Raw genomic sequence first — 12,636 nt, forward strand, 5'->3', positions numbered from 1 at the left:
TACCACTATTTCTCACTGAGTGCACCCTTCCGATGAAACCAGTTCTACAATTGAGTCATTTGTTTCTGAAGCCAATCGAGCTCCAAAACAAGAAGAAAATGAGTTAGCGGCGGTATATTTTTCTATGAAGCAAAATGTGTATTTTAGTGCTGAAAACAAACACCAAATACAACACTGTCACGATTCAGTTGTTTCTTCATCAAAGCCAGAAACATAAGGGCCACAGATATCAGAGACATGTCTTCACAGCAGGCCTTTTCTTGATGTTGAAATAATTAGATTAAATAAAGTTTTTCGTGTATTGAAAAATCGAGTGTAGTGTAAGCATGTGCAAATCACTAACCTCTGGGCAAACTTATTTCCTGATGAGGAAATTGCCCGTCGTAATAATAACAGAAAGCAACAGAAATCTAGATACCAAGTGAAGCAATACAATCATTTTAAAAAAAAGCCGTGCTGTATACAGATATATAAAAAAATATTGGCGAAGTGTGAGTAGGACTTGCGCACAGAGGGTTCTCTGCAAACTTAGTTATGTTTATTTATGTATAGTACATTCATCCTGAGAATCGAGAATCTCAACGATTTTTACCTGTTTTTGATATAGCTACTGACAAGATATCGCTGCTGGGAATTCCAAGACCGTATCAAAATCTTTACAGAAGTTCCTCAGAATTACACCGGACGTACAAAATGAAGCGAGGAGGGGACTTCATTTTATGTATGCAAATATAGAACATTTTATAAAGTATTTTTATTTACTTACTAAAATATAATTACAACTTACATTTTATGTTTGTGAGCAGCAATGTTCGCCTGTTATGCTTTTGACGGAAGATGAATGCAATGTATATTCTCATTGCAAAAATATGTTTTTGAGTGACATAATTACAGTTTAGCAATTTTCAGATTTTTCACTTTACTTGTACCGTGAAAACTTGCTTCTTGTGAAATTTTATGTTTGTACGTCAACGGGAAGTACCCTACAGAGTTTAAAGTACGATTTTCGAGTAACAAAATATGTGACATAAATGACCGTATCTTTTGAGTGCATTGACTTAGAATCTGAAAATTTTTACGCCGCCAAGGGACCATAGACCATATGATATAAATTTGAACTCGATACGCCAATCTCTTCAAGAACGAAAGGGGTCGCAACAGACAGACAGATGGAAAACGAGAAAAAAAAATTCTTGCTATATAATTGCCAATTAGCAATTTTCGGATTTTTTTGCTTTACTTTTACTGTGAAATCTTACTTCTTGGCAAATTTCATGATTCTAGGTCAACGGTAAGTACGATATATATTTGATGAGTGAGTTTTCGAATATCAAAACAGGTGACATAAATGGCCATATCTATAGTCTGTACTGACTTAGAAGCTTAAAAGGTTTACATCGCCAATGAAACATGCATCTTAGTATGTGACATAAATTCGAATCCGATACGCAAATTTTTTCAGAGAAAAAGGGGTCTTGGCAGACCGACAGGTAAAGTGATAGACGGAGGAAAAAAGAAAAAATATTTTTTCGTGTTACGTAATTACAAATTAACATTTGTTCTTTGGGGCCCACAGTGCAAAATATGTCTTTCAGTGATGTGATTGTTGTGAATAAATCCAGCTACACTGCTATGTAAGTTGTTTATACTTTATCTTATTCACGATGAGCCCATTTCGGCAAATTGCCATCGTCAGGGGCTATGCAACATTGTTGCTGTCATGTCCTGTCTGTTTTAGAATTATTACTATCTCCCAGGTGTACAGTGGAGTTGTATGTCGTTTCCATACGTGGTATTTTTCTGACTGCTTGGATGATATGGAAAACAAGTAATATCCGACATACAACTCCACTGTACATCTGGGAGAAAGTAATAATTTTAAAACAGACAAGAAATGACAGCAACGATGTTACATAGCACCTGACGATGGCAATTTGCCGAAATGGGCTAGTCGTGAATTAGATAAAATATAAACAATTTGCATAGTAGTGTAGCTGGATTTATTCATACAAATTAACGATTTTCGGATTTTTTCCATTATTTTTACTGTGAAACCTTGCATCTCGCCAAATTTCATGTTTCTAGGGGAACGGAAAGTTCCCTGAAGATTTTGATGAGTGAGTTTTCGAGTGTCAAAATACGTGACATAAATGGCCATATCTTTTGACTGAAGTGACTTATAATCTTAAAATTTTTACACTGCCAAGAAACCATAGACTTTAATATGTAGCATACATTATGACTTGATGCATCTACCCACTCCTGAGAGAAATGATTCTGAACGGTCGGACGGATAGAAACACTGACAATAAAGTGAGGCTACAAGGATTTTATTTTTAACGGATTTATTTGTGGCATCAAACCATCATCTGCTGGTGATACCTCTGAAGTTTGCCTACAAATTAAAGACCTTTTGGAATATTCAATTCATACTGAATTAAAGAGCCTTTGTCCTTAAAGAAACGAGTTACAAGTTATTCAGCACATCTAGATGTATTAGAGGCGCTAAAGTGATGGATATAATCGAGGAAATTTGTATATTATTATAGGAAAGATTGTCCTCTAGTACTAACTGTGTAAAGGACAATGTCCACTATTAAAAGCATTATTAAGACTGTACGCAACAAACGTCAAATGGGCCAGATGTGCAATCATACTTTCATGTTCAAAACTTTAGTATTTCATCACAAACGAATGAAGTAAGTAGGCAATTTGTCATTTACATTACGTATGGAAGATAACGTATCGCAGCAGGCTTCTCATTCATAGACCGCATTTTAACGCAATTTGTTTATAACGATATCGAGTTTCTCCGTGCTATAGGGGTGGCATATTTGATTAGCAGTCAAAGGCTCAATCCAGATATATAAGGGGTCAGTGACGTGCAATGGAATGAAGGCAAGAATTTACGGTCAGATGAGTATAGAATAATGTGGCCAGCAGCAGAAAATGGTAAAACGGGAGTAGGATTCGTTATGAATAGGAAGGTAGGGCAGGGAATGTGTTACTGTGAACAGTTCAATGATAGGGTTGTTTTTATCAAAATCGATAGCAAATTAACACCGACAACGATAATTCAGGTATACATGTCGACGTCGCAAGCTGAAGATGAGACAGAGAGAGGAGGACATGGGCTTGGGACAAGGAATGAGAGAGGTGAGAAACTAATTGAGTTCTGTAATAAATTTCAGCTAGTAGTAGCAAATACTGTGTTCCAGAATCACAAGAGGGGGATGTATACTTGGAAAAGGCCGGGTGACACGGGTAGGCAGAGATTCCCACATCAGATACTTTATTGTAAGTCGTACCCAGGAGCAGATATAGACTCAGATCATATTGTATCAGCAATGAAGAGTAGGCTGAAGTTTAAGAGATTAGTCACGAGGAATCAACATGGAAATGGGTTGGATACGGTTACCATTGCTAACAGAAGAAATATTTCAGCTGATAGGTTAAATGTTAAGGGAAATTCAGGAATACAGAAATACAAGTCACTGAGGAATGAAATAAATAGGAAGTGCTCCGAAGCTAAGACGAAATGCCTGCATGTAAAATGTGAAGAAATCGAAAAGATATGATTGTCGGAAGGACTGACGAAACTTACAGGAAAGTCAAAACAACCTTCGGTGAAATTGAAAGCAAGGGTGGTATCACTAAGAGTGCAGTGGGAATTCCACTATTAAATGCAGAGGAGAGAGCGGATAGGTGGAAAGAGTACATTGAAGGCCTCTATGAGAGGGAAGATTTGTCTGAAGTGATAAAACAGCAGTCGGTTTAGAGGAGACAGGTGATCCAGTATTAGAGTCAGAATTTATGAGAGCTTTGGAAGACTTAAGATCGAATAAGGCAGAAAGGGTAGATAACACTCCATCAGAATTTCTAACATCATTGGGAGAAGTGGCACGCTGGTGTGTAGAATGCAGGTGTCTGGCGACATATCACCTGACTTTCGGAAAAATATCATCCACACATTTCCGAAGACTGCAAGAGCTGACTAGTGCGAAACTATTCGCACAATCAGCTTTACAGCACATGCATCCAAATTGCTGACAAGAATAATACATAGAAGAATGGAAAAGAAAGTTGAGGACGTGTTAGATGACGATCAGTTTGGCTTTCAGAAAGGTAAAGAAACCAGAGGGGAAATTCTGATGTTGCGACTGTTAGTGGAAGCAAGACTAAAGAAAAATTAAGACATTTTCATAGGATTTATACACCTGGAAAAGCGTTCGAAAATATAAAATCGTGCAAGATATTCGAAATTCTAAGAAAAATAGGGGTAAGCTATAGGGAGATATAGGTAATATACAATATATACAAGAGCCAAGAGGGAATAATAAGAGTGGACGACCAAGAACGAAATGCTCGGATTTATAATGTTGTAATCTAAAGCTAAAGGGAAAGAAATAATGATAAATCAACAATAAAGCTGGTAATTTATAAAATCAAACATGTTAAAACTACCAATCAAAATAATTAAAGGTAATAAAATCAAAGCCAATTTAACTTCATAAGATTTTGATTGAGCAACAGAACGTAGGGAACGTAACAAAGAATAATTTGAATTAGAAGACCAACCAGCAATTATAACAGTATAAACACCTAATCTAGTACAACATAAAAAAAACGAAAAACCATAAGAGAAAGAACACATGGAAGCTAAGTAAGGAAAAATTAGTCAGACAGCCAAAGAAAATATTAAATTAAAAACAGGAGAAAAATAGTACTGTGTAATCTGTACATCGAAGAAGCAATGGTGAAAATGAATGAAAGGTTCAGGAGTGTAATTAAAAGTCAAGGTGAAAGGGTATCAATGATACGATTCGCTGATGACAATGCTATCCTGAGCGAAAGTGAAGTAGAATTACATGATCTGCTGACTGGAATGAACAATTTAATGAGCAAATCGAAGAAAGACGAAAGTAAGGAGAAGTACCAGAAAAGAGAACAGCGAGTAGCTTAACATTCAAATGACTTCTGCTACCTAGACAGCAAACTAACCACGACCGATAGAACAAGGAGGACATCAAAGGCAGACTAGCACTGGCAAAAAAGACATTCCCAGCCAATAGAAGTATTATAGTATAGGACTTAATCTGAGGAAGAAATTTCTGAGAATGTACGTTTGGAGCATAGCATTGTATGGTAGTAAAACATGGACTATGGGGAAACCGGAACAGAAGATATCTGAAGCATTGGAGATGTGGTGCTACAGATGAATATTGAAAATTAGGTGCACTGATAAGATAAGGAATGAGGAGAATCTGTGCAGAATCGTAGAGGAAAGAAAAATGTTGAAAACACTGACAAGGAGAAGGGGCAGGATGACAGGACATCTGTAAGATATCAGGTAATGACTTCCATGGTGCTAGAGAGCTGCAGAGGGCAAAAACTGTAGAGGGAGACAGAGACTGGAATACATCCAGCAAATAATTGAGGACGTAGGTTGTAAGTTCTACTCTGAAGAGGTTGACACAGGAGAGGAATTCATGGATAGCGGCATCAAACTGACTCAAATAAATAAATAAATAAAAATAAAAAATAAAAATGTAGAGGAAGAAGGAGAAACGTCCATCAACACGGGTCGGAATTTTGCAGTGACAGGATTGTAGCGTACCAGGACTATACTTTAGGTTTTCCATTGTTACTGCATGTGTTGGTGAGGATCCCACGACAGTCGTGCGGACGACACAGACACACTGATCGCTCAGCTGTGACCATGATACAGTGACGATCAGCATACTGAGACATGAGATGGACTTGTTTGCTCCAAGATAAATATCCATATGGGTAGTGCAACAATTTCTAAGCATTGCGGATGACAGTACAGAGACCATCGTTTAAGTCTCCTTTGAGCGTCAACACAGAGAGGCGCGCCGCCAGTGCTATGCTGAACGACAACACTGAAAGAGGATGGATATATTGATTGCTCGACTATGCACTATCATACAGCTACGATGAGTGCCTTGAGTCATGAAATGCACTTGTTTGCACCAAGAGAAGTATCCACACAGACAGTGCAACGATGTCCAAGCACCGCGGACTGACAATATAGTGACCATTCTTGCGGTGTCATTTGGCATGTCAGCACCGAGAGGCGCGCTGACAATGATACGCTAAACAATGACACTGGAAACTGGCGTTTCACAACATTTTTTGAGGCACGCCTCGGGTCTCCGTTTGGCATCATGTCATCCAATCTCAGTTCGGGTTGATAATACGCCGATTTCGAAACATTGGTGCTGTGCTAAACTTCGAACCCCCTAATAACTTACAGATTTAAACACGTGCTCTTCCTAGTAAACTGTTCATATACAATAAGTTAAATTTAGTTATATGTTGTTCTTCTAGGTGATGTAATTTTGATGGCCATCGGAGTAAAATAAAAGCTTTGAAAATGTCTGAAAATGATTTTTACTTCAATCAGTGTTATTGTTGATACATAACATTTACCAAGACTCAACAGAAAACTTTAAGGCAATCAGTGTGCACAGTGCGAATGTATAAGGTTTGAGAATCTTAACTGGAAGAACTACATGCCACATAAAAAGTGAGAGAATAGTTGAATGTTTGGCAGTAGGATGATTAATGATTTGAGGATAGGAAGATCATGGCCATCCTGTTTGTTGATTTTTCTGCTCACTGCGATAAAGTGAGTCACAAGAAACTTCCAACGAAACTCAATAAGCCGACAAAAGATTTTACAGGATTCTGCCAATGAATCCTGATTAGTTGACAAAAGATTCCTACTTTGCGTATCTTATCAGAGCCTCTCATTAAAGCGGTTATTTTATGACAGTATTCTCACGGAAAAAAGAACAGTAGATGGCAATTATAGAAAAATAATTTTCCCAACACATTGTTCTTGCTCTATTCTTATGCAACATATACACAAATGACTAGGTCATTGAATGAACGACAATACAGATCATTTGCGTTTATGGTACTGTGGGAGGTGCACAAGACATAAATTTTTAAGAAGTGAAACAGTAACTTACAACTGTAAGAAGAATTATGAAAGTATTACAATGGAGATTTCCTGAAGCCTTACTTATCAAATACGTAATGATGGGCATACCACCATCAAGATAAGTATACAGACCGGGCGTTGCGGACGTTGAATGTATCTTAGCTTGATGACGATCAGCGAAACAATTTCTGCCTGAAAAATCTTGAGGTTGTACTGATATTCATACAACACTGTCTCTAGAGAAGAAGAATCTTCTTAAAAAGTGTTTATTTCACTATCTAGATTTTAAATACAGTCAAGTGGAGAAAATATTTTTCGAAATTTTTACCTGACTGTGGGTGGCTCCAGAAAAAGAAAAGAAAATCATCTCCAACAAAAGCTTAGCTGGAAAGGCTCGGGGAACAACCCTAAGTGCTTAGAACATCAGCCTTGTCAATCTGCTCCTATACAGCTGATTATGGCGAAAATACTTGAGGTTCAGTTAACATCTGAACCTTTTTTTGATTTATAATACTTCTAATAGAAAACTTGAACAGATGCAATAAACTTTAAGGAATTAGGGAAGAAGGGTAGGAAGTCTGAAAAGAATGACGAAATGCATAGCAGTGTCGGGAAACATTAACATCGGCAAGACCTATCTCCTTCAGTTACGTACTCCACATGAACGCCAATAGTCTGATAAAAATTGTTATGAACGCTTTTGGGGGCTCAAAGACTAATCTAGGTGGTGTGAATAAGTGGCTGGTAATTTAAAGCTGAACTGGCAAGAGAAAAAGATGCACTGGATACAAAAATGTCCAAACTAAAAAAAAAAAATCGTAGGTGGAAGGGTATCAGAACACATAATTTACACCTATCAGCTTGTAACTGTGGGCAGGAAAGAGAAGAAATGCTGATATGAAGGGATTGAAGCATATGTGGATAATGGTGGAAACTTAAGTAAAGCTGCCCATACCGAAAACAAAGAAAGAATGTAATGTCTACATTCCACCCATTTCCTTTTCGTATCTTTTTTAGGAGTCTTCCAGTTCTAGAACGAAGGTTTATGGTCTTGATAGCCCAGGAGGTACTCACCGTTGGTCGCAGGCGAAAGGAAGAGATGTGACGTGGAGCCGCCGCCTGCGCTCTCCCCAAAGATGGCGACCCTGCTGGGATCCCCGCCGAAGGCCGCTATGTTCCTCTGCACCCACTGCAGGGCCAGCACCTGGTCCTTGAAACCGGCGTTGCCCGGGATATCTTCGTTCTGTAGGCTCAGGAACCCTGCCACACACAAACTATCAGACTTCAACTGCTTTGTTTAGTGAATATACAAGTTTCTTTAAGATCTGGTTTCTGGTTTTTCTGCTCTGAAATATAAAACAGTATCCAACAGGATAGGTAGTACTCAACAGAAAAATAATCTTAGAAGTCCTGAAAGCCATAATTGGGAGACGATTCTTTGCTGTACTCAGAGTCATCAATATTATATTCTAAACTGTGTTGGTTAAAAGTGTTGAACATGAAAACGTACAAGGATGCTCCTGAGGCACAAAGTGACTTACGAATTTTTAGAATCAAATGGATAGGATTATTGGTTCATAAATGGAAGTGAAATTTTTAATGTAGTTTCTCCTTTCAGACAAACGAATGGACCATATATCTCTTCCTGCAATGGTTCGTCATGGTTCTACAAGGTATCTTTTCTATGTGCCAACATGTTGTTCATAGAAATAGTGATTTTTGAATTTGTCTATGAAGATAATACTTTATTAGATAGCAGTGTATGTTAAATCGAAATATAAGCCAAAGAAATATCTGAAAGTACTATACAGTCATAATGAATGAATCCAAACCCGTTCTAGACTACGTGTGGAACAATTCACTCAAGTGATACCAGAAAACAGTTCTTAAATGTCAACATGGAAACAAATTAAAATTCTTCGATGTTTAACTTTTATATTCCTACCTAAGAAGACAGATGAAATATGTTTTTATTGTTAACCTTGCTGTATGGTTTAGAAGATAATGTGTAAAAAATAGTTTTAAAATTAAATATATCATTCAAAAAGAAACGAGCCAAACGCTGTAAAATGAAAATTGCTGAAGGAATCGTAATGCTATTTGCAACAGAAGAAGATGTGGTCCCTATAACAGCGCTGAGACCCCTAAGTCGTCACTAGAAAGACACGGTTGCATAACCACGTGACGTCAGAGCGACGAGCATGCGTCCGCTGACTGCTTCACTCAGTCGTGCTGGAAACAGAGAAATGGTGGCTTAAAAGGTAGAGTAACAGGGTGTAGTGGCTTTCCTGCCAGTGGAAGGAGCGTAGGGAACAGAAATTCGTCGAAGAACGGTACGAAGACACTGAATGCCTGTTCCAAAACCAAAGCTCAATCTGATCTCTACATACCAAAGCTCAATCCGATCTCTACACTGCATACACAAACTCCACATGTCATCATCTGCTGCGCGGCGCAAGGTACCTTTAATCGCTATAGTCACTTACTTTCCTATTCCACTCACAAATGAAGCGACTGAAGAATGGCTGCCCATACACCTTCGAAGGAGCCCTAATTTCTCTTATCTTACGTTCGTGGTCCTTACGCGAAATGCACATTGGCAGCACTAGTATCATTTGCACTCAGCTTCAAACGCCGGTTCTCTAAATTTTCTCAGTTGTGTTCCGCGAAAAGAACGTTGTCTTCCCTCTAGGGATTCCCATTTGGGTTCAGAAAGCATCTCCGTAATATTGCCGTGTTGATCGTACCTGCCCGTAACAAATCTAGCAGTCCGCCTCTGAACTGCTTTAATGTCTTCCTTTAATCCCACCTGGAGGGTATCCCAAAAACTCGAGAAGTACTCAAGAGTGGGTCGCACTAGTGTTTTATACGCGGTCTTCATTCCTGAAACTTTCCCACTAAACTGAAGCCTACCATACGCTCTCCTTACTACCGTCAGTATGTGCTCGTTCCAGTCCATACCGCTTTGGAACGTTACTCTCAGATATTTAGTAGACGTGACATTGCTAATCCTGTATTCGAAAGTTGCAGGATTGTTTTTCCTACTCATCCACATAAGTTACATTTTTATACATATGGAGAAAGGTGTCATTCATCACACCAACTAGAAAGTTTGTCTAAGTCGTCTTTTCTACAGTCGTTCAAAGATGACATCTTCCTGTACACCACACTCCAATCAGCAAACAGCCACAGACTGATGCTCATCCTGTTCGTCATGTCATTTATGTATGTAGAGAATAAAAGCAATCCTATCACACTTCTCTGGTGCAGTCCTGGCGATACCCTTGGCTCTGATGAACAACGTACTTAAGAACTCATCGAGCCACTGGAATGTCTGAGAACCCATTCCACATGCTCGTAACTTCTTTAACAGTGTGTCGTGGAGACCCGCGTTAAACATTTTCCAAAAATGTGGGAATATGGAACCTCATTGTTGCCCTTCATCCATGGTTCTCTGTATATCATGTGAGAAAAAGACATGCTGAATTTTGCGCGATCGATGGTATCTAAGACCGTGCTGATCTCTGGACATGTTTTTCCGTCTGCGGGTAATTTACTTTGTTCATACTGAGAACATGTTCAAGGCTACTGCAGCTGACCAATGTTAAAGATATTAGTCTTTCATTTTGCGGGTCCGTTCCTGTAAGCTTCTTACGTACAGGAGTCACCTGTGCTTTTTGCAAGTCATCTGGGACATTGCACTGGGTGAGAGGTTCGCGAAAAATGCAAGCTAAGTATGGGGCCAATGCGGTACTTTATGTAAAACAGAATTGGGACTCCATACGGACTTGGCGATTAATTTGTTTTCAGCTCTTTCAGCTGCTTTCCTGCGCCAGAGATGCCTATTACTGTTTCCACCATCGGGTGTTTGGACGACGGTGAAACGAAGGTATGTGTGGACGATCCTCCTGCTGAATGATTTCTTCAACGCGAGATTTAAACTTCGGCTTTCCTTTTGCTGTCTTCTATTGTCACACCAGATTTTCAGCGAGTAACCGGATTGAAGTCTTAGACACGCTTAGCGATTTTACGTAGGACCAAAATTTTCTCGGGTTATCGGCAAGATTTTTTTTCTACGGTGACGATCGTAGTTTTTGTATGCTTCCGGCATCGATCTTTCTATACAGGCACGAATTTGTACTAACTATTGTCTGTCATTTGAGCGTTCCTTTTTCAACCGAGAATGCAACAGTCTCTACTTCCTCAGCAATTTCCGAATTTTGTTACTGAACCACTGTGGGTCTTTCTGTCCTAAATCCACTTACTCGGCACATACATCACCAGAGCGCCATTTACAATCCATTTAAACTTTGCCCATAATTTCTCTGCCGGCCGGAGTGGCCGTGCGGTTCTGGGCGCTACAGTCTAGAGCCGAGCGACCGCTCCGGTCGCAGGTTCGAATCCTGCCTCGGGCATGGATGTGTGTGATGTCCTTAGGTTAGTTAGGTTTAATTAGTTCTAAATTCTAGGCGACTGATGACCTCAGAAGTTAAGTCGCATAGTACTCAGAGCCATTTGAACCATAATTTCTCTATGTCCGTAATACTAGAACTAAATGGTCGTCACTTATTTTCTAAGTGGGCTGAAGACAAGTGCTTATCTGCTCTTTCTAGCAGCCGGCCGGTGTGGCCGAGCGGTCCTAGGCGCTTCAGTCTGGAACCGCGCGACCGCTACGGTCGCAGGTCGAATCCTGCTTCGGGCATGGGTGTGCGTGATGTCCTTAGGTTAGTTAGGTTTAAGTAGTTCTAAGTTCTAGGGGACTGATGACCTCAGATGTTAAGTCCCATAGTGCTCAGAGCCATTTGAACCATTTGAACTCTTTCTAGCAAAAAGACTCTCCTACCTTGTTGATAACTTTATTGACTTCAGTAACCATTGTCATTAGAATGACTTACGTGTTCATGGCTGCCAATGAAACTCGACGGTCTTCAATAATGAGGGCATCCACCAGCTGGGAGATAGTAATGCGTGTCTCGTTCCAGATCGTGCGACATCCTCCTGCGACATCCGTCCTTCATTGACTCGCTTCTGCCATGGCTCGATCGTCCAACGGACATGCATTGCTCTAAGTTCACTTATGCCATTATTTGAAGAATTCCTTTCCCCGCACTCATTCTGCCGTCAGAAAATGTACTACACCCATTCTATATTCTTTTGAAGCCTCCATTTATCCGCTTTCAGCGCGACTAAGTGCTGTAGCCGATCGACAGGTACACGTGCTCTCCCTGTCATCAGGTGGCCCTGCGTCCAGGCCGTGAGTCTCAGCGCTCTTGTGGGAACCACACCTTATTCCGTAGGCAATGGCAGCACGATCCGTTCAGCGGTTTTTCATTTTAGGGCCTCCTCTATTTGAATGGCATTAATAGCTTTCCAGCAGAACTATCACGTACTGGTAAGATGTACGTATCGCACTACGCAACGTAACTGATAACAAATGTTTCGATTCAGCCTCAGGGCTGGTCGAACGATGTGTGGCTGCTAAATTACTTGGGTCTTGGTTGTCCAGAGGAGCGACTAAACACGGTCACACACTGTTAGAATCAGTAAAATGTTTCTGTTTCTATCATCTGTGATTATTAAAATATAGGAAGTGGGGAACCAATAACTCTAACCGACACACGAGAATATTTTTAATGTTTCAATTAAATACGAAATTCGACAGTAAA

The 12,636-nt window shown here is 39.7% G+C and overlaps 1 protein-coding gene across 1 annotated transcript in view; it reads right to left on the reverse strand.

Moving 5' to 3' along the window:
• The window catches only part of LOC124622931 (acetylcholinesterase-like), a 54,277-nt gene that overhangs the window by 23,929 nt on the left and 17,712 nt on the right, over positions 1-12,636 (reverse strand). The window contains exon 4 of the mRNA XM_047148721.1: positions 8,045-8,230. Within this exon, the coding sequence (XP_047004677.1) occupies positions 8,045-8,230 (186 nt within the window). The remainder of the gene's footprint in view (positions 1-8,044; positions 8,231-12,636) is intronic.

Source organism: Schistocerca americana, chromosome 7 (assembly GCF_021461395.2).
Source record: "Schistocerca americana isolate TAMUIC-IGC-003095 chromosome 7, iqSchAmer2.1, whole genome shotgun sequence".
NCBI classification, from domain to species: domain Eukaryota; kingdom Metazoa; phylum Arthropoda; class Insecta; order Orthoptera; family Acrididae; genus Schistocerca; species Schistocerca americana.